This window comes from Notechis scutatus, chromosome 4, assembly GCF_049901735.1.
Source record: "Notechis scutatus isolate UNSWTSFEM ecotype Mainland chromosome 4, rNotScu1.2, whole genome shotgun sequence".
In the NCBI taxonomy this organism is placed as follows: Eukaryota; Metazoa; Chordata; class Lepidosauria; order Squamata; family Elapidae; genus Notechis; species Notechis scutatus.
In genome coordinates, this window is record NC_142012.1 from 98,984,352 (window position 1) to 99,005,586 (window position 21,235).

General features: G+C 38.4%; 1 protein-coding gene across 2 annotated transcripts in view; it reads left to right on the forward strand.

Annotated features, from left to right (window-relative positions):
• The window catches only part of TBC1D12 (TBC1 domain family member 12), a 56,420-nt gene extending 37,044 nt beyond the window's left edge, over positions 1–19,376 (forward strand). For both annotated transcript variants that reach the window (XM_026670772.2, XM_026670771.2), the window contains 9 exons: positions 901–1,018; positions 1,352–1,458; positions 3,762–3,842; positions 6,607–6,701; positions 9,372–9,443; positions 10,680–10,808; positions 12,514–12,623; positions 14,135–14,393; positions 17,739–19,376. In XM_026670772.2, coding sequence (XP_026526557.1) covers positions 901–1,018; positions 1,352–1,458; positions 3,762–3,842; positions 6,607–6,701; positions 9,372–9,443; positions 10,680–10,808; positions 12,514–12,623; positions 14,135–14,393; positions 17,739–17,807 — 1,040 coding nt within the window. In that variant the 3' untranslated portion in view covers positions 17,808–19,376. The remainder of the gene's footprint in view (positions 1–900; positions 1,019–1,351; positions 1,459–3,761; positions 3,843–6,606; positions 6,702–9,371; positions 9,444–10,679; positions 10,809–12,513; positions 12,624–14,134; positions 14,394–17,738) is intronic.
• Positions 19,377–21,235: the final 1,859 nt, after the last annotated feature.

The following is a 21,235-nucleotide window of genomic DNA, read 5'->3' on the forward strand; positions in this document are numbered from 1 at the left end:
ATGGGTCAAGAAGCAAAATTGTAAATTATTTTTTAATGTATCTTTGAGGGCATTTTCAAGATTCTGACAGACCAAGAGGCAGCATTTTATTTTGATTTTCCAATTTTTTTGTTTGTTAAAGTCATGGCTGGGAGAACTATTGAAATAATTGTTTCCAATATATTTTTAACATATTATTTTTGCTAATTTGAAGAAATAATACTGATCCACTCATTTTGAAATACTAAATTAAGTTACGGATGAGGGATGGGGGCCCCATCATTGCTGGAACCTACAGAGCGTCCATAAGCAGTTTTCCTTGACATCTACCAGACTCTGTGTTTTGATATGTAGAAAAGTGACATCAGAATTTACTATGACTATGTAGATTTTCACAGTTGCAAAAGGTTGACTGTACGATATGGACAAAACACTTCATCCTTAAAAATGTAACATTCTTGAAAATGTTCTCATTTTATTCCAGATCATACCACCTGACAATTCCAGGTGTTATGGGGCTATTTCCCTCTAGGAAATCTTCCAAAATAAGGAAGTGATTTATGGTGTTCCAAATCTACTTCTAGAAAACAGCTGGACACCACTCTTGGGATTGCTTAATAGGGAAAAAAAATAACACTCTAGAATCCCTCAGAATGTCCTTTTCTGGAGATGGAAGACTTTGCACATACCTGTTTACTTTTTCTGATGTTGAAAAAAGAGCTGCAACAGTGTAATAAATACATTCATTCCTGTAATCAGAATTATCTATTATGAGAATTATCTATTATGAGCTGTTTACATAGCAGATATATTATTTTATAAGCATTTATATTTAAGGGACCCATATCCTTTAATGATCTAATATTTGTTTTAAACATGGCTTTTGATGTCACATTGCAATTAAAATTCTGAATTTAATAGAAATTAAAGAAGCTCACCGAAGGAAGAAAATAATGAAAGAACGCTTCAAACAAGAGGAGAATATTGCTAGTGCTATGGTGATTTGGGTCAATGAAATTCTGCCTAATTGGGAGAGCATGTAAGTGTAGAATTACTTGGTAATACAAGATTGATGCAAACTTCTGTGTGTTTTCCTTTCTGTTCTCCGCTGTACTTTTAATTCATCACAACATAGAATTACTTTTTCTTGTATCTGCTATTTTATTTTACAATTCAGAAGTCACATATTAATATAGCAATGCTGTCTTATAAGATCAGGCAATCTTACACTCACAGGAAGCACTACTAGTAAATATCAATAGGAAATCTCTGGCTTCTTATACAAAGCTAAAGTTTACTGCTGTATTTGATGCTAGGATATTTCTAGCAGTGGTCAAATTTTCACACTATTTTTACTTCTGTGTCTTTATAGGCGTTCTACAAGGCGAGTGCGAGAATTATGGTGGCAAGGATTACCTCCAAGCGTTCGTGGAAGGGTTTGGAGTCTTGCCGTAGGAAATGAATTAAATATCACTCCTGGTAAGTTAGAAGCATATAATAGGTTCAAGCGATATTCTGCAATGTAACTCACCCTTTGGTTATCTTGAGTGTATGATGGTGTGCATTTTGCCCAGGAATAATTGCATTATTAACTGTCACACTTCAGTAACCTAGTGCTTCCCTTATAAATGATTAGATTTATGCGGCACTTAGATCCCTGTCTTAAATTGAAGCCCTTTCTTTAAAAGATAATCAAAAGGGCTGAATGAAAAAAATCAGAGTTTTTGAATTATTCTACAAGTTAAACTTACATGGTGGTGACTAACATTTCTTATGGTATACATTTAGCTAGTAATAATCTATAGTATTTTAAATGTTAGCTCTAAACAATGTAGAAATAACGTGGGGTTAATATAAGTGAGAATTCATTTGTGAAGGCTTAACAAACTAATTTTCTTTTTTAGTTTGAATAGTTAATTTCTGAACAGATTATCAAAGGTTTTGCTATATCAGTGCCCCCTCTCAACACTTCTGGTTTAGGATAATGTAGACATATTTTCCCCAGAAGGAGGAAACTACTAAAAGGACATTAAATAGTATGTGTGTGTGAGAGTTGGGGGGGGGAGAGAGAGAGAGAGTTAGGGGGAGAGAGAGAGAGAGAGAAGCTTATTTTCAATAGCTGCAGTTACGATTCAGTGACTAGAGAGGTGATGACCAGGTTGTTTGAGCCAAACAATGATAATCAACAGTTGCTCATCAAACTTTAATAGGCATCAAATGGTGTACCATTGAATTAGATCCTGGGCTTTCTACTCTTCATTTTTATGAATGACTTAGATATATCACATTTGCAGTTAATACAAAACTTGATGATAAAGTTAATACTGTAGCCCACAAGAGCAAAATTCAAAATGTTTTTGACTGATCAGAAAGCCGAACTAGAAGTAACAGAATAATGTTTAATGGAGATAGGTGCAAAGTTTTCCAGTTAGGAAATAGAATTGAATGCATAAGAAATGAGGATTATCTGGCATGATAAATGAGAACAGAATATTTGAATTGTAGTTGAATGTGAAAATGAATGTGAATCAGCAGTGTAACAATGCTTCCAAGGAGGCAAATTCAATTTTAGGAGCTACAAATCTACTTTCCAAATCAGGGAAGCAATAATTCAACTTACTTTTGGATTGTTCAGCTCTTTCTGTTGGCATGAGTAGGACAGGCTTGTCCTACCAGAACAAAATGGTTCATCAGGTAGCCTAGACCTAGGCCATTAAGGGCTTTAACGGTCATAACCAACACCTTGAACTGCACTTGGAAGCAGACCAGTAGCCAGTAAAATTCTCCGGGCAGAGGTGTAACATGTATCAGGTGCAAGAAACCAGGAATCAGGGTTGTTTAAATGAGTACAACTTTATTCCATGCTAGCTTTCTTTGAGAAGCTGAATTAGTAACAGTCAAGGCAAATTGGCAGATTTGAGACAACGGAATTCAAGGAGGGCTGGACTTAGATATCTTATGGGTGTAGAGAAACTCCAAGCGACATACTTGACCCCACCCTCAGGCTCAGCCTGGTCATCGCCTACATCCTAGGGATCCCAAAGACTGCTCTCACTGCCGCACTTGAAGCTTCTGAATGAACGTCAAGGGTAGCCCCCTGTAGAGCACATTGCAGTAGTCCAGGCGAAAAATGACCATGACTTGACTAACTGCGCACAGGGAGTCATAATCCAGGAAAGGTCACAACTGGTGTACGAACCGGAGCAGTGCAAAAGTTCCCCTGGTCATGTCTGCCACCTGCTCTTCAAGCAGGAGATGTGATATGTGAGGAGAACCCCAGATTGAGAACTAGGGTCTGAATGGGGTAGTGCAACCCCGTCTCAGTATGAGGTCGTTGCCTAGCAACTGCAACTGGGATTACCGGAACTGCCATCACTAAGTGGTACAAACAGGTGACATTTCGCCTAACCATCACTTTGCTTAGGGATAGAAATTTCAGTCCCAGTTAGGGTTGATAAGCAAGGACCACCTGTATTCATGGTATACCATATGTATACCATATTCCTATATACCACCACCTGTATACCATATTCATGGTAACAAAAGCATGTGTTTGTCCCTTTGTATTCTCTTTTTACCCTTAGGTGAGTAGAGGTTGAATCTAATTACTGAGGTTAGAAGTTCCTAAATCATTAAACCAAGACTTCTACTAGTCAATTTATAAAAGTTATGTTTTTTTTAAAAAAAAAAAATCTGTAAATTAATACTGGAATGGGAATTATACCGTTCAATTTGCAAAGTCATAAATTTGATTTCTGGCTGCATTTTGCTGTGTTTTGCAGAACTCTATGAAATTTTCTTATCTAGAGCCAAGGAACGATGGAAAATTTTTGGAGAGACAGGCACTGAAAATGATACAGAAGGTATTTCGAAATGGCATGATATACTGTTCGTACTGTTTATGATAATGCAAATACACTTTCAGGGATTTTAACAATATAATTTCCCAACACAGAACCATTTAGCAGACAATTGTGTGTTTCATACTTACTTAAAGGGAAGGTCAGAGAGAAAAATTCTAGAAATGTTATGTAGAGGGTCACATTTGGGACTCTAGTCTCTGTAGTGGTACAATTCTGAATTATTAGTGCTATGTGGAACTTCTGGATATGCTCAACCCTGTGTTAGAAGATGTTTGTTTTACATTAAACTTCATAGCCATTGTTGTTATAAGCTTCATAATGCCCTTTTCTTCTGAAATAACAGCATGACTTAGTAAGATTCTGGTTTTATAAGTCATGCTAATTTTTTCTACCTAAGTTCACTTTTTATGCCCAGTCAGTTTTGCTCTTTTCTTCTTCTGACTATTACAAAACTGAGGGAAAAGATGATATTTTTTTCAATACAAGATCCTAACTAACCCTGTCATTTGCTAAATGGCTGTATGGCATACATATTCCTAACACACTTACAAATCCTAATTACATGTAGTTCTCATTCAGCAGCTATTCAGAGTTTTTACAGTGCTGAATGAGGAAGGTTGTGACAGGTCCTCAAAGTTGCAGCATTCCCGCAGGTCACATGATCACAATTTGGGCACTTGGCAGCCAGCTTGCAATTATAACATTGCAGCATCCTTCCTGTCACATAATCCATCATTTGCAGCCTTCACTGCTAGTTACCAATGAGCAGAGTCAATGGGGAAGTCAGCAGGAAGTCACAAATGGCAATCACACGATGTTCTTCCCAGTGACCATGAAGGCTAAATCAAACAATAGCAACCAGAACTGCCATCATAAGTCGGTGCAGTTGCATCACATTTGACTTTATAATCGTGCCAAACAGCAACAGAGTTCCTTGTCCCAATTAACCATTGCTAATCGAGGATCACCTGTAGATATTTTTCAAAAACAGTGCCAGGGAAAAAAAATTACGTTTGCTGTTATGGTAACCTCATAATGAACAGCATGTATATTTGGTGCAGAGAGAAAAGTCCATATTAAAAAGCAACAGAGCTGAGTCATAGCTTGTTAGGCAGAAAAAATGGTTTAATTAATTGAAGTAAATGCCTCCCTAGTCTCATGCTAAAGTTTAGTCTGGAGAAGGAGGGAAGAATAGGGAAGAATCAAAAAGGGATAAGAGATAAGCGAAAAGACAAAAAAAAAAAAAAAGAATGAGGGATAAACACAGGGAATAAACATTGAGCCAAAAATTCAGATAGAGGAAAGCTAGTGAAAATGACAAATATGTATAGTGCAGCATTTCACTAATGCAAGAATATTCATATAAGAATATGAATGAAACTAGGAGAAGTTCAACTCTGCTCTTGGAAAATGCACCTAATGCAGAGTTCCAAAAGTTCGTGTTATAAAATGGTTAAAAAATGTCAGTTTAAAACTATTTTCACAGGAGCAAAAGAAATAAAAAAAAGGCTCCCTTCAGGTGGAAAGCAAAAATGGCTAAATTTGGTTCACAAAATTTTGGGACACAAAAGGTTCAATGTGTTTGGTTTTGTCAGCAGATGAGAGGCAGGCTGTAGTCCTAAATAATTATGTTGTGAAGATGTTTGAATAAGCAAGTCCACGATTTATGGAGCCTCCGGAAATTCAGGTTTAGGACAGAGTCCTCCATGTTAGGAAAGGGTGACTGCTGCTCATTGTAGATGGGAAGAATAGAGTCACACAAAATGGAGGTTGGGAGGAAGGGGAATTATGGGAGAATTCTGATAATACCGTTCCTTGTATTTTGCTGTGAAAATAATTTTCTTCTGTATAATGGCATGTCAGTTAAAGTTTAAAGTAGATGTAACATAACAGAAATATTGAAACAGTGGAAATGTGTGAATGCTTTTACTTGAATATTGAAGTAGCTTGTGATGAAATTGCTGCCCTGTTCTTTCTTTTGTTTTTGTTTTCAATTAGCATTCCCTTTGGAATACAGGTAGTCCTCAACTTGTGACAAATCACTTAGCAGTCAGAATTACAACAGATGTCTCCCTGGGTATAGTTATGACCTGGATTTGAAGTTCTGACAATAGGGGGGGACTGCAGTCACACGACCACTTTATGCACTGGGAAACTGACCACATTTAGCAGTGTCCCAGTCACGTGACTGTGTTTTACAGTGGATTTGCTGAAAACCAACATCAATGTCCAGTTTTTGCCAAAACCACAACTACAGTATATAGTGAACCATTGAGCCAAGAGTTGCGGTGGCACAGTGGTTAGAATGCAGTTTTGCAGGCTAATTCTGCCGACTGTCAGCAGTTTGATCCTGACTGGCCCAAGGTTGACTCAGCCTTCCATCCTTCCGAGGTTGGTAAAATGAGGACCCAGATTGTTGAGGGCAATATGCTGACTTTGTAAATCGCTTAGACAGGGGTGTAAAGCACTGTGAAGCGGTATATAAATCTAAGTGCTATTGCTATTGATTTGCTTAACGACCATGGTGATTCATTTAATGACCACTGTAAATATTGTAAAAGTGGATTGATTATGTGAGTGATCCAGTTTATGACCACTACAACTTCCAACTGTGATGGCAGGAGCCATTACATAACCCAAGAATACCTGAATGTCTGTGATTGATTTAAGAAAACTTACAAACTGTGTTTCAGAGGAATATAATTTTACATTACTGGAAATCAGTCTACAGACATGTATAAATCTGCAGGTTTACTCTCTCTAGATGCTGGAGCATCACTTGCTGACCGAGAAGCTAGCTTGGAGCTAATAAAATTGGATATATCCCGCACATTTCCATCCCTTTATATTTTTCAGAAGGTAACATTTATTGATTAAGCTTTGAGATTAGACTGCTTGTAATATAATGGTTGCTAAAAGCAAGAATTCTATCATTGGAAGACTTTTCTGTTATAGTTTAATGCAGTCAATAAGTTCCTTCTCCATTAAGAGGGGCTTAACTAAGATAAAGATAGTTATAAAATATGTACAGTTTGTATATATTATAAACACTCTTGCAAGCTGAAGTAGGGCAGAAAGGTTGATGTTTGGATTTCTGTAGAACTGCAGCTGTTATGTGTTGAGCTTTTTAAAAGCCTATACAAGAAGAAGAATGCAAGCAAAATTGCTCGGGAGTATAACACCTGTGTTGTATTTTTCAATCAAAATATACTTAGGGGGGGAATTTTACATTTTCATTTTCAAAGTTGTGTGAAGGAAAGAATTCAACCCCAGTGTGTACATGTTATGAAACCATTTTTTAAAAGCATATTTTTCTTTTGCTTGTACATAAGTTAATGTTCAGGTACCGATATTATGCCCCTCAAAATGTTGATACTACAATTCCATCTCTTTATTACAGAGTAATAAATAAAATAGTAGGTTCCTCTGATAAATGTCTCATTGTGAAATTGAAGCTGCTCAATGTTTTACAGTAGTGTTTCCCAACCTTGACAACTTTAAGATGTGTGTGGACTTCAGTTCAACAAAATCCTAAGCAATGACTGTCAACTGTCTGATTGGCATATGCAGCAACATTATTTTACCAAGAGTATAAGTTTTCTAATAAATCCATACGGGCACAGAAGAAGTGAAGCTAGCTCTGAGGTTTTTCGTGCAAAAAACAGCATAGTTAATTTCCCCTTTTCCCCATTTGGGCCACCTTTTGTCCAATATTGCCCACTAATCCAACACATTCTTTTTATTTTGGGAAAACAGTCTGCGCTTTGGAAGGTTCCCATTGCGTGGCCTTGAAGTATAGGGATTTTATCAGGTTGCAAATGGCTCACATACATCCCTTATCTTTGTTCCAGCTCCCAACACATTCCAAATCATTTCTGTGGTCAAGTTGCGAGTAGGGATGTGTTACCAGTCAACCTTGACAATGGCTGTTTTGACTAGAAATTGAACTTTACACACCTTAAAGTTGCTGAGGTTGGGAAACAGTTTTGCAGTGAAATCCTACAACTAGTCTGGGAACAAGGCTGGCATATCTTGCTTAGGCAGTATTTCCATTTATGCACTTCGAAACGAACATTTATCAATACGAAAGCTCCTTTCCCCTTCCTGTTTGAATTACAAAATGCTAAAACATAACATATGGATTTGAAGCCTTCTTTATTTCATTGTGACTAAACACATACCGTATGACTGCATCACTTTTATTAAATTGCAAATTATTTCAATCTTGTTTATTGCTTGTAATCATTGTTGCCTTGCCCCTAATTAGGTATGTCAGAAAAGAATGGGCATATTAGATTTCCTCTTTCTCCCCTGAGCTGTTCAGAGCATCCAGAAGTGGGAGGTGCTTCAGTCTCTTCTGGAAAGGCTGGGCTTAAAACTCCGGGACGCTCCTCCTCCTCCATGGGACACCTCCCCAGCATCCCCCAGTTTTAGCTCAGCCTTTGTGGTAAGAGGTTGTGCACTCCCTGACTGGAACGGTTTTCTGATTCAGGTTTGCTCTTGGGTCATTTCGGCTTTTAAAATTCTTCACCATTTAATTTGGCTTTTTCAGGCTTGTCCCTCTATTAGGTTACCTCGATTAGTCCAAAAAAAAAAAAAAAAAACCCAGTTCCTTTGTAAATAGCGGAGCCTGCCACTCCGCAGGCAGCTTGAGGCTACCACCTCAGGCAATTCTCTTATCTAACTTTCCGATCGCTTTCTCTGCGATCGGAGCGGAGCCTTGTCCCTAATTAGGTATGTCAGAAAAGAATGGGCATATTAGATTTCCTCTTTTTAATAAAGCTGCTTTTTAAATGCAGTAGCCTTCCAGTGAAAATTATAATGATGAGAGCAGAACAGATTATTGAATGTATTATCCTGGACCGTTAGTTCTAATGACCTAATGTAATTCATAGTATTGATTACAATTATTTTCTATATTAATATTTGTAAAGTTCCTAGAGTCTACTAGGATTGAGAAGGCAGATAAATTGCCCAAATTAATGGGTAAAAATGCCTCCATAAGGAATAAATTTTGTTACCACACAAAATAATTCTTCCTCACATAGATACTAATTGCCAAGCTTCTGGCAGTGGGTAGAGACATACCTTACGTATAATCTACTTTGCACTGGTTAGCATATAGAATATATTGTATTCATAGATCTGTCTAGGCAAAAATACAAGCTTTACAATACAAAATTTAGAAAATGGAATGTCTTATCACAAAAGCAGAGTATAAAACATTCCCGTCTTTGCTGAAGTTGAACCTAGTGTGTATTTAAAAAAAAAAAAGAACAGCGATTGACATTCAAGATCATCAATTCATTCACATAAGAGTTATAATGAGGAGATTTAAAAAGTAATTTTAATGACATGATTGCTGGGTGATAAAAAGTTGGTATTAATAGTTATATAATATATATAAACTTCAGTGTGATTATTCTATGTAGGTTTTTTTCTTGATTTAAAATAACTTTTATCATATATCTCCATTTTTAAATTTCCGTTTTTAACCTTTACTTTTTTGATCTACTGTTTCTATTTTAGGGTGGCCCTTATCATGACCTTTTGCACAGTGTCTTGGGAGCATATACATGTTACAGACCTGATGTAGGATATGTAAGTATTTGTACAGTGTTGTCAATCTTTCAGCAACAATGACAGTGATAAAGTAGAATGACTGTGGAAAAGAAAGCAAAGGTAGTATCAATAATAATCAATGTTCTTGATGCAATTCCAAAATATCTGGAGCACAACCTGAATATCATGGGCATTGACAAAAATAATCATCAGTTGCAAAAGGCAGCTTTACCTGGATCAGTTTACATCCTGTGACTTTACTTTCAACACCATCAAACACCAACATCTTCCTATCCCAAATCCCTGGGAAAGATTTGATAGTTGGATAAAAATGCCAAAACCAGTCTAAACACTTGGCTGACTGTGCAACCAACCATAATAATGATAATAAGGTATTACATTTGTATGCCTTCCAACTCTCAAAAGCCTGGGTATTTCACAACAATAAAATAGAAATTAAGTAAAAGCAAAGCTTCCGTAATTTATTATATTGATATATATGATCATTGATATGATTATAAATATATGCTTTATAAATTGAGTGAATTACCACAAACTTAACCTTTTGACCCCAAAAGGGAAAACATGTTCTGCTACACTTCCATAGTTGAAATTCAATTCTGTTGCTGTCTAGGGAATTCTGGGAGTTGGTCCACTCCTCTTAAAGTTGCTGAATTTGAGAAACTGGTGTAACTATTCTGCTGTAAGGTATTTCACATCAAAGGGTGCTCTTCCTAATGCTATCCGTGAGTTATCCTTTTATAGTCGCTAGGAATACAGAAGAGATATCCCTAGCAAATATAAATATCTCAAGATTAGATATCTCTAGATATCCTACTTCTCAGTAAATATGCACAGGATTGCATTACTTTAAAGTGACACTCTAGACAAATGGAAAGTAGAAAGAAATTGCTGAGAATCATTGTATGTATAGAACATTCATTTACCCACATATATTTTCCTTCCTTCTATACTTGCTTAGAACATGTGCCAAATTTTAGTTGTCTAAAGTAAAATATTGAGCATCTTTTACTCACGATGGGCATATTTTTTTCTATATGCATAATCACTGTTATTTTTAGACTAAAGTATAATTCAGCAAGTAAATGAATGAAAAATAGGAGTATCTGGTTCAGAATAAGCTGCCCATCTTATTGTCATAATTTGGTGATATCCTAGTTTTCAAAAATACTACAACTTAAGCCATAGCATAAAAATGAGTCTTTTACTTGGTACACTCAAAAGTTTGTTTCTGTGTTTGTTTGTGTGTTAAAGGTCCAGGGAATGTCTTTCATTGCTGCGGTTCTCATACTTAATCTGGAGGAGGCAGATGCTTTTATTGCCTTTGCAAACCTTTTGAACAAGCCATGCCAGCTAGCCTTTTTTCGTGTGGATCATAGCATGGTATGTGCCCATATTATGACTTTCTACTATTATATGACTTGATTTCTTTTTACTGCAAAATGTTTGTGGACAAGTAAGTTTCTATTGAAGTCAGTGACATTCTTAGTTTTCAAAACACCAAAGTTTAGTATACATCCTTATAGCTAACAGGTATTTGCACCCAAGAAACTGTACCAGCAGCAAATGCATCAGTAGAATGTGTTGTCCCTTTGCAGAAGTGTTGCATTTTTCAGAATTTGCACATTCTATTTTCAGTTCGTCTAGTTTCCTGTGACACAATGGTAATCTCTGCAGTCTTTTGCCTTTTAGACAAAGAGATAGCAAGAAGAAAATAGTACTCTGATTATTTATACCTAGTAACACATGTCTTAGATACACCAGGATTGGATTACTGCAAGAAACTCCTCATTGGGTTACGTTTCAAAAAAAAAAACACTTCAGAAGCTGCAGTTCTTTGAGAACGTTGCTGCCAGGAAAATATAGGGGTATAATCTTGCATTGTTCCACTAAGCTGCCGATATGTTTGGTCCAAAACATATACAGGTGAAACTTGAAAAATTAAAATATCGTGCCAAAGTTCATTTATTTCAGTAATGTTTTCATAAGCTGTAAGCCAGCATCACCTCAATTATGACAAATCACGGCTTGAACTATCTTGCTTTGCATGTAATGAGTCTATCTCATACGTTAGTTTCACCTTTTAAGTTGCATTACTGAAATAAATGAACTTTTGCACAATATGCTAATTTTTCGAGTTTCACCTGTTGTGTTTCCTCCTATACCATAAGTGGGGGTACTCGTGCCTTTCCAGTTTTTACTGAATAACATGCTGGTGGGAAATTCTGGGAGTTGAAGTCCACTCATCGTAAAATTGCCACAGTTGAGAAACATTGTCTTATAAACTTCTCTGTCTACCTACCATATAGAGGTAGGTGATCAATGGTGATGAAATTAAGAGCATTTTTTATGTTTGCACCAGTATTGTGGGATATTACACCTGGAGGATATTGCATCTGGTGAAACATTGGTGGCCTGGTCTCTGGTTATGTTTTGCCCTTAGTGAAAATAGTGTTGTTCTGGTAGGCTTCATTTGATCAGTTGTGCTAAAGATTGTTGCTGAGTTATCTTTCTATATTTTTATAATTTTACTGTATTTTTAATGTAGTGCATGTTATACTGAGTTTAAATTATTTTAAGGGTATGCACACTTATGCAACCACATTACTGTACATTTTTATTGTTGTTGTTTTTCTCCCTAAAAGATTTCAGTTTGTGATTTTTTTACAGCTCAAAAATCTGACAATTTTAACTGGAGTGTATAGACTTTCTATATTCACTATATCTTTATTTTTGCTACTATCTGTATCAGTGTTTCTCAATCCTGGCAACTTTAAGATGTGGACTTCAACTCCCAGAATTCCCCCCATCAAGCAATCTTTAAGTTGCCATGGATGAGAAACACCGGCCTACGTCGCAAGGGTAATTAAAAGCTGGAATCCTTAACCCTGAGTGTTTGAATATCAGCTAAATTATTTCTCAACTGCATAATCTGTTATACAGTAACCGCAGTCTCACTTTAAGATTTACTGTTTAAATTAGGCATACTCTATTCTGTAAGCTAATGTATAATTCTGCAGAAGTTTCAGAATTTGTGGCATTTTGTAGGTTTTCCTGAATTTTATATTTTTCTCCCTTTCCTTTACAGATGCTGAAGTACTTTGCAGCATTTGAAGTATTTTTTGAGGAAAACCTGCCTAAACTGTTTCATCATTTTAAATCCTATAATCTTACCCCCGACATATACTTGATAGATTGGTACGTTGAAAACTTAATGGTCACATCATGCCACACTGATAAGCTTTCAAGGTGAAGTTAAATGCAAGCCAGATTTTAATGGGCATTCTAGGATTCCTTGTGATTGAAGGTGAAGGTTCATTTTCCAAGCTTGTGGGTTGGTTTCTGAACATTTCATTACCAGGCTAGGTAACACCTTCAGTGGAGCTTAGGGATTGTCAGCGTCAGTGTTCCGCTGAAGATGTTATGTATCCTGATAAGGAAACATTTGGAAACCAACCCACAAATTCAGAGAACAAACCTTCATCCTACACCTGAGCTACAGATATTTGCCATTATTGCAACCCTTGTGATTGGTTAAGGATATCTGGTTAGGAGAACAGAAGTAACTGTAACATGTATGCATAAGGCACAGAGGGGTAAACAAGAGAATGGGATTTAACTGGTAGGTGGTTTATTGAAGGTTATCCCATGGGTTTAACCTTCAGTTGCTTATTTACAACAAAAATAGTTTTCTCCCTGGCCAAATAAGGTTGGTAAATATAAGAGAAGGAGACTAAACAATGGTGTTTCACCTAACTAGCTTCTGAACTAAATTTTGCCACTAAAAACAAATTCCCGGATTGAACTGCACCTCAGAGAAAAATCTGCTGCTTATAATATTATGTGTTCCCATTCTGCTGTCCCCATTAACCACTACGGTGGCACCAAACCACAGCAGGCAGATTTTTTTTTAAATGCAGTGCTGAAATCTAGTTAATGGATACAATAGGTTTTTCTCCAAATAGAACTACATATCCACTTACTAAATTGGCTTTTTTTTTTTTTTTTTTTTTTGAGTCTTCAAGTCTTTGTTGATTTTAGGCAACTGGATACATCCCTGCAGTTTTCTTGACAAGATTTCAAAAGTAGTTTGTCAGTGCCTTCTTCCCAGGGTTGAGATTACCGGTTCTGTGGGTGCGGCTTGGTGGGCATAGCATGGCTTGGTAGGCGTGGATTGGTGGGTTGGCAGGGGAAGGTTACTGCAAAATCACATTCCCTACTCATCCCACTAACCTGCTTTCCAGCTCTGTTCTCCTATGCAAGGTAAAAAAAGAAGACCCAGCTGATCAGCTGGGACTCGGGAGGCAGAGAATAGATGGAGGCGGGGCCAGTCAGAGGTGGGATTTGCCGGTTCTCCAAACTATTCAAAATTTCTGTTACCGGTTCTCCAGAACTGGTCAGAACCTGCTGAATATGACCTCTTGCTTTGTGCTGACGGCAGGACTAGAACTATCTCCTGATTTCTAGCCTGGTATCTTAACCGCTACACCAAACTGGCTTTCTAATGTTCATATTACTTCACTTGGAATGTAGGAGGTACACTTGGAAGTTGATAGTTGTTGCAAATGAAACATTTACTGGTGTTTCATTCCTTAACCCAGAGCGTGATTGTTTAGCTAGATTAAATAATCACTGATAGTACGAGAGAAATTAGAGGGTGTGGTATTTTGCCCCTTACGTGCCTGATTCTTTTTAATTTCAAAATGCAGGATCTTCACCCTGTACAGCAAATCACTACCCCTTGATTTGGCCTGTCGAGTTTGGGATGTCTTTTGTAGAGATGGAGAAGAATTTTTGTTCAGAACTGGATTAGGAATCCTTAGGATATATGAAGATATTCTCCTGCAGATGGACTTTATTCATATAGCACAGTTTCTAACAAAGCTACCAGAAGATATCACATCGGAGAAGCTCTTCTCGTGCATTACATCCATTCAGATGCAGAATAGTAACAAAAAATGGGCTCAGGTAAGTACCAGCGGTATGTCATGGATAAACGTTTAATTTTTATCAGTAAGCAACTCTCAATTTAAAAGAGGTGCAGCCACGAGCAGAGATGGAGATTAAGCTTGTCTAGGAAAATAAGACTTTGCCCAGGGGTGGGATTCAACATTTTTAACAACCGGTTCTGTGGGCGTGGCTAAGGTGGTAGGTGTGGTTTGGTGGTCATGTAACTGGGTAGACATGGCTTGGTGATCATGTTATTGGCTGGGTGTGACCAACTCAATATCACTCACATCGAGGCACACATCTCGCCTGACCTCTCATGACTGTGGGGATGCTGCAACAGTCGTAAGTGTGAAAAATGGTCATAAGTCACTTTTTCCAGTGCCACTGTAACTTTGAATGGTCACTCCACACAAGCAAAGTACCAGCAAAGGAGGGGGAAAAAACTCCAGAGAAGTTCCTGAAACAGGAAGTCTAGTCCTGCCAAGAATGTAATAAGGGTTAATGGAGAGGCAGTTTCTGTAAGCAACACCAGAATGTTTCCTTCCTGCCTTCCTTACAGGATTAGGCCAGTAATTTCTTCTGACAAATGGTTCTCCAAACTGCTTAGAATATTAACAACCAGTTCTAGCGAATAGGTGTGAACTGGTAGAATCCCACCCCTGGCTTTGCCTGTTGCTGAATGAAGGTGGTTGCCTTAGGAATAGCATTCTTGGCATGGACACTACCACTGACATGTCCTTAAACTCTCTGGCCACCTGCCACATATATGTAGTCCTTGATTTACAATTACAATTTGGACCAGAATTTCTGTTGCTAAGCAAGGCAATTGTTAAGCAAGTCATGGTCAATTTTATGACCTTTTTTTGCCATGGTTAAGTGAACCACTGCAGTTGTTAAGGGAATCCAGCTTTCCCCATTGACTTTGCTTGTCAGAAGCCAGCTGGGAAGGACACATGAGGTGATAACTCAGGCATGCTGCAGCCATCCTAAGTGCCTACCAATTGCCAGGTGCCCAAATTTTGATCACTTGTCTGTGGGAATGGTGCAGTGGTTGTCAGTGTGAGAACTGGTTGTAAGTAAGTTTTGTTCAGTGTCATTGTAACTTTGAAGAGTTGCTAAACGACTGTTTGTAAATCAAGGATTACCTGTACTGGATTGCAGAGACACATCCGAAAAGCATTTATTGAAAATATTGCCTATATTTTAACTTATTGCACCTCTGTATGGTTTGCCAATTGCACAGGGGCAGATAGGAAAGCACTCCAGAGGGTTAATGTCATTGCCCAGAGGATCATTGGTTGCCCTCTCCCCTCTTTGGAAGAGCTTTATAGCTCCCACTGCCTTAAGGAAGCTCAAAACATTCTCAAAGATCCATCTCATCCTGGGAACCCTTTTTTTGAACTATTACCATCTGGCAGACGGTACCGAATAGTAAAAACAAGGACAAACAGGCTGAAAAGCAGCTTCTATCCCAGGGCAGTAGCTCTTTTGAATTCTACTGTATAGTGCAGTATTAGTGCGGTGTCAGGGGTTTTTGGTTCAATGTGTGGATGGTGAAGGAAGTGTGTTTGTATTATTTTCATGGTTATGGTCATAATGTGTACTGAAAATAGTGTTTGATTTCGTTGTACAAGGTGCAATGACAATAAACTAAACTAAACTATAGACAGGGACATGCAGATAGCATTTTAAGAACTGCTGAAACCATGAAGAACTTTGATGATTCAAACCTGCACTGTGAGTTCAATTGCTGTAGTTGAGGCAATATTATTTTATATAGACCCTTATATATAATTTTGTGTGTGTGTGTGTGTACACAGTTATATATAATTTAATGGCTGTAATTTGGAAAACAGTTTGTATATGTCACATCACCTTAATCTGAAAATTATCAGTAAATTGGTGAATGTAGACTTTCATTGTCCATGGAATTCCTTTCTGTACAAAGAAGCGTGTAAGAGATTACTTGTGTCTTAGGTCAGGGGTCCCCAACCACCGGTCCACGGACCGGTCCCGGTCCGTGGAACAAGTCCTACCGGGCCCCTGGTTTACTGGGCGCCGTCATCTTTTTTTGATGAAAAAGTGCTTCCGGTGAGCTTTTCCGGGTAGAAAGCTCACCGGAAGCACTTTTTCATCAAAAAAAGATGGTGGCACCCAGCTAATGCCGGTACCGGGCTGCGCCCTAAAAAAGGTTGGGGATACCGGGCCGCGGCATAAGAAAGGTTGGGGATCACTGTCTTAGGTGATACAGTGAACATTCACAGGCTGTGTACTTAAGATAGGGGGAGCTGCAGTCCTGGATAAGAAGTAGCAATGAACCATCCCCCAAGCATACTTTATTTAGATCAGGGCCATAGCCCATTCGAAACCGGTCTACACAAGCCCACGCACACCTCCACTTGCACAAGTAGCACGCACTCTCACATGTGAAACTCCACTTGTACTCACGGCAGGCACTCACGCAGAACCATACCTTCTCTCACCCTGCTGGGCCACCATGGCCCATTCAGAACCGGGCCATGCAAGCAGGGAGTGTGTGCACATGGGGGGGGGGGGACTTGTGCAAGTGGCGGGCACTCGCGCGCAAGGCTGCATTTGTGCAATTGAGAATGGACTATGTGTGCTCATGTGTGCCCCTACCGCTCACATAGAACCATCCCCTCCCGTCCCCTGGGGCGCCTAGCCAGAAGGTTTGGGGACCACTGGTGCCTAGATTGAGTTGAGTGTTTCTCATTGTTGATTAATCATCATTTCCAGAACCAGATGTAAAAACAATATGAAAATTATTTCAACACAGAGATAAAGAAATAATAAATAAATAGATAATAAATGTTAGATCCAGTCCCTGCATCCCTGCTATCAGGGATTTTCTAACTAACTTTCAGAAATTTAACAAGTTATAGTTGCATTTTTTTTTCAAAGAATATGCTATGATCATGATACTGCTGATCATAAAGCTTCCTAGATGGCGTACTGAAATTTAACTGAAATTGGTATTACTTTGGATACATTAGAGTTGATTATTCTTATATTAGGCTGTACTCCTCATACCCTCCTTACACTACAACAACTGTTGAAATCAATTGGGCTTGACTTTTAAGTTACTCATGATTGACTGAATCATGATTGACTGGGTGAGTGGGGTCCTTATCTATCACATAAAGGCTTGTTATTTGGTTCTCTGTTTATAATTATTATAAAACTAATATTGAGCTATTGAAAAATAGGGGTAGGGGAATGATGGAAAGGAAACGGTTACGACAATGAGAAAACCTTGTAGGAATGGCTAGTTTTTATAAACGTTATAAAAAGGAATGAAGTTGTGGCCCATTTTTAAGTTTTATTTTAAAAACTGGTTTTCAGGTGTTTGCCTCATTAATGAAGGATAGCAAAGAAGGAGACAGGAACCATAGTCCAGCACTAAAAAGCTAACTTCCAAATTCAATTGGAGAAACCACTTGGTTGTGAAAGAATTCTTCTAGAACATCTTCTCAGTGAAAACCACTAAAAACTGCTTCAGGGACTGAAGAAGAAGCAGTATTGACTGAACGCAGTGGTGCAATTTGACGGTCCTTATCCTGCTGCCAGTATTAAAGACCTCTTTTGTGAGAAGATTCCTTTTGACAGGAAGCAGAACAATAAAGTATGAAACTGAGAAAGTGGCTATCGCATATTTAATATTTAAAGTTGAACGCAATAACATTTGTAATAACTTTTGTTGGTACTTAAAATTTTGAGGGATACCTTTTTTTATGATTACCACAAAGGCACTTTTGGGGGCAGGGCTGGTGTTTTAAAGTAAGGCCCCAGAAAACTGCTACCTGAACCAAACGTTTTGGTACAAATACCTCCAAAATTACAGATGGAAATCCTTTGGACCAAATCAGGTTTTGTTTTGGTGTACAGGCTTGCCCAGGAAAAGGCGGCTTTCACGCGCCTCTCACGGATCTCCTTTTAAACCGCAGTTTCGCTTTCCAACTAAGTGAACGCATGCATGTAAGCAAATACAGAGGAAACTGCATGCAATTTTTGCTGTGGAGCCATTGGCAAATAAGTCTTTTGGCTAAAAAGTGGCAGTTAACTGTGGGCTTAGGTAAGCAGCCAAGGGGGTGTTCAGCGTTTTACATTTTGAAGTATTTTGCTTACAGGAAAATTGGTTTCTAATCCATTAAAATCATGTGAATTTTTTTAAAATCAAAGTGACTTATACTTGATAAACACTAGTATAATTAATAAGCTAGTGATAACCCTTTTGCACATTTTACGCAATGTTAATGTTGAAAGTTTTGAGTCCCTGTATATTAAAAGTGTTTTCTCATTTAAATTTAAAGTTGATTACTGCAGTGTGTACAATAATGAGTACCCAAAATGCATATTATTATTAGTCCATATCTTCTCTTTTAACGTCAGCATCGATACTGTAAAGACAACATGCGGAAGGTCAAACTTCCTTCACACTCCAAAATGCTTTAAAATGGCTTTTGAACTGAGGGGGATGGAAAGGATACCTCTTAATCTCTCTGAGCAGCTAATGCTTGTTCTTTCTAAGTCCGTTTTGATAGTATTAATGTAAATAAAATTGCTTTTCCTTTTTTTCCCTTTGTACCTGGTCCCTGTATGTGCAAATGAAGTCAAAATTTATCATTGCATTAAAAAGTAAGTGAGACTGCTTCGGTTGTCAAATGTTTAAAAAGTTGCAGAGCCTATTTTAAAGATTTGGTTACAGTATATTGTAATATTTATGTTGCTATCAAATGTAAACCACACTTCAATATTACTTATTACAACATTCAAGTTGAAGTTCAAATGTCTGCTTTTTTTTTCCTCTTATGTATTTACTTGCTTCTGGTGTATGTCCTTTATTTGGGTTCTCTTGTACAGTTTTCTTACTTTTCAAGTACAGTATACACATGTATATAAATTGTAAATAGAAGGAATTTAGCCTTCATTCAAAACTACTAGTAACAATTCCTGTGTAAATAAACTTGTAAGCAGAATGAATACTGTCTTCATTTCAGTTTGTTCAGCCTTCATGTATAAAGGAGAATCTTCTGTAGCTTTCCCAATGATCTGCTTCAGGAGTCAGTCACTTTCTGGCCCATCCAGACATGAGTGCTAAAATCTTTTTCAAAGTTAGGCTTTTCAAAGATTATGGTTTATATCTTCTTAAAGAATCACCACTGGCTGTTACACCTACGTCTTCAAATGGACGGGCATACAGGTTGCCGAACTACAGCCACTGGCCATACTGGTTGAGGCAGTGTGAGTTGTGACCCCCACGGCAGTGGGAGGGCATTTTTGCCCTCCCTGGACTCCAGAGGCTTTCCTTGAACCTCCAGTGCGAAAACACTGTGCGAAAACACCCTCCCCGGGCTCCAGAGGCTCTCTGGAATCCGGAAACCGGCCCATTTCCGGCCTTCCTGAACGCAAGTCCCATTTTTCGCCTTCTCTGAGCCTTCTCTGAGCCTTGGATGCACTTACCTGCATCCAAAACGGGCCACGTGGGGACTCCAGGGAGGGGTGGGTGGGGCCAAACGGCAGTGGGATTTGGGGGTTCTCTAAACTGCACAGAATCTTAGGGGGTCTCCCTGTGGACCTCCAGCAGCCCAGCCCTGATCTTAGATTGTGCATGAGGAAATAATTTCTCTTTGGAAGCTTCTGTGATTTGGAGCAGACCAGTACCAGAGTTGCTATACAGGTAATCCTCGACTTAACGACCACAATGGAGCCCCAAATTTCTATTGGTAAGTAAGAAAGTTGTGCATTTTGCCCCCATTTTACAATCTTTCTGGCCACAGTTGTTAAGTGAATCACCGCACTTGGTAAGTTATTAACAAGCGTTAAGTGAATCTTGCTTCCCCATTGACTTTGCTTGTCAGAGTCACAAAAGGTGATCACATGACCCCAGGACACTGCAACCGTCATAAATACGAATCGGTTTCCAAGCATCCAAATTTTGATCACGGGACCATGCAGATACTGCAACAATCGTGCTTGTAAGTCACTTTTTTTTAAAGTGCCGTTGTAACTTTGAATAGTCAACTAAATAAATGGTGCTAAATTGAGGACTACCCCTATAAATGTTTTACATAAATCCCTGCAGCCGTCATAAATATGAATTGGTTTCCAAGCATCCGAATTTTGATTGCACGATCATGTGGACACCGCAACGATCGTAAGTGTAAACAATGCTCATAGGTCACTTTTTTTTTAGTGCCGTAACTTTGAATAAATAAATAGTTGTAAATTGAGGACTACCCATATAAATGTTTTACATAAATTTTGTGGTCAGCCTGGAGCACTTGATTACAATTCCCCTTTTCAGAGCTGTTTATCTTGGAATAGCTGTGTATTTTCCTCGGTCAGCAGCAGGCTGGCATTTTGAGACTTAAAAGTTTCAATAATTACTATTCTTTCTCTTTTATTTTTTATTTTTGGCTTCCAGAAAAAGACTGGAGGAGTTGGCACTACAGCAGGGGTCCCCAAACTTGGCAGCTTCTAAGACTTGTGGACTTTAACTCCCAGAATTCTCCAGCCAGCATAGCATAATTCTGGGAGTTGAAGTCCACAAGTCTTAAAAGTTGCCAAGTTTGGAGACTTCTACATTACAGGATGGCATTCCAAGTCTTTTGATCAATTGATTGATTGATTGGGGATTATCCTCTCCCATTATTATATTTTAATTGCCAGAAAGGGGGCGCCTGGTCTTGCCACGCCAGCATCCCCAAAGTAGGAGTTGAGACCGGCATGGCATGTGAAGAGCTGAAGGCTTCTCAGGCCCCCAGCTTTCCATCCCATGAGCTCAGCTGAGTTATCGGCCGCAATGCTGCTGCTTCTGGACCGACTCCCGTCGCTCGTCG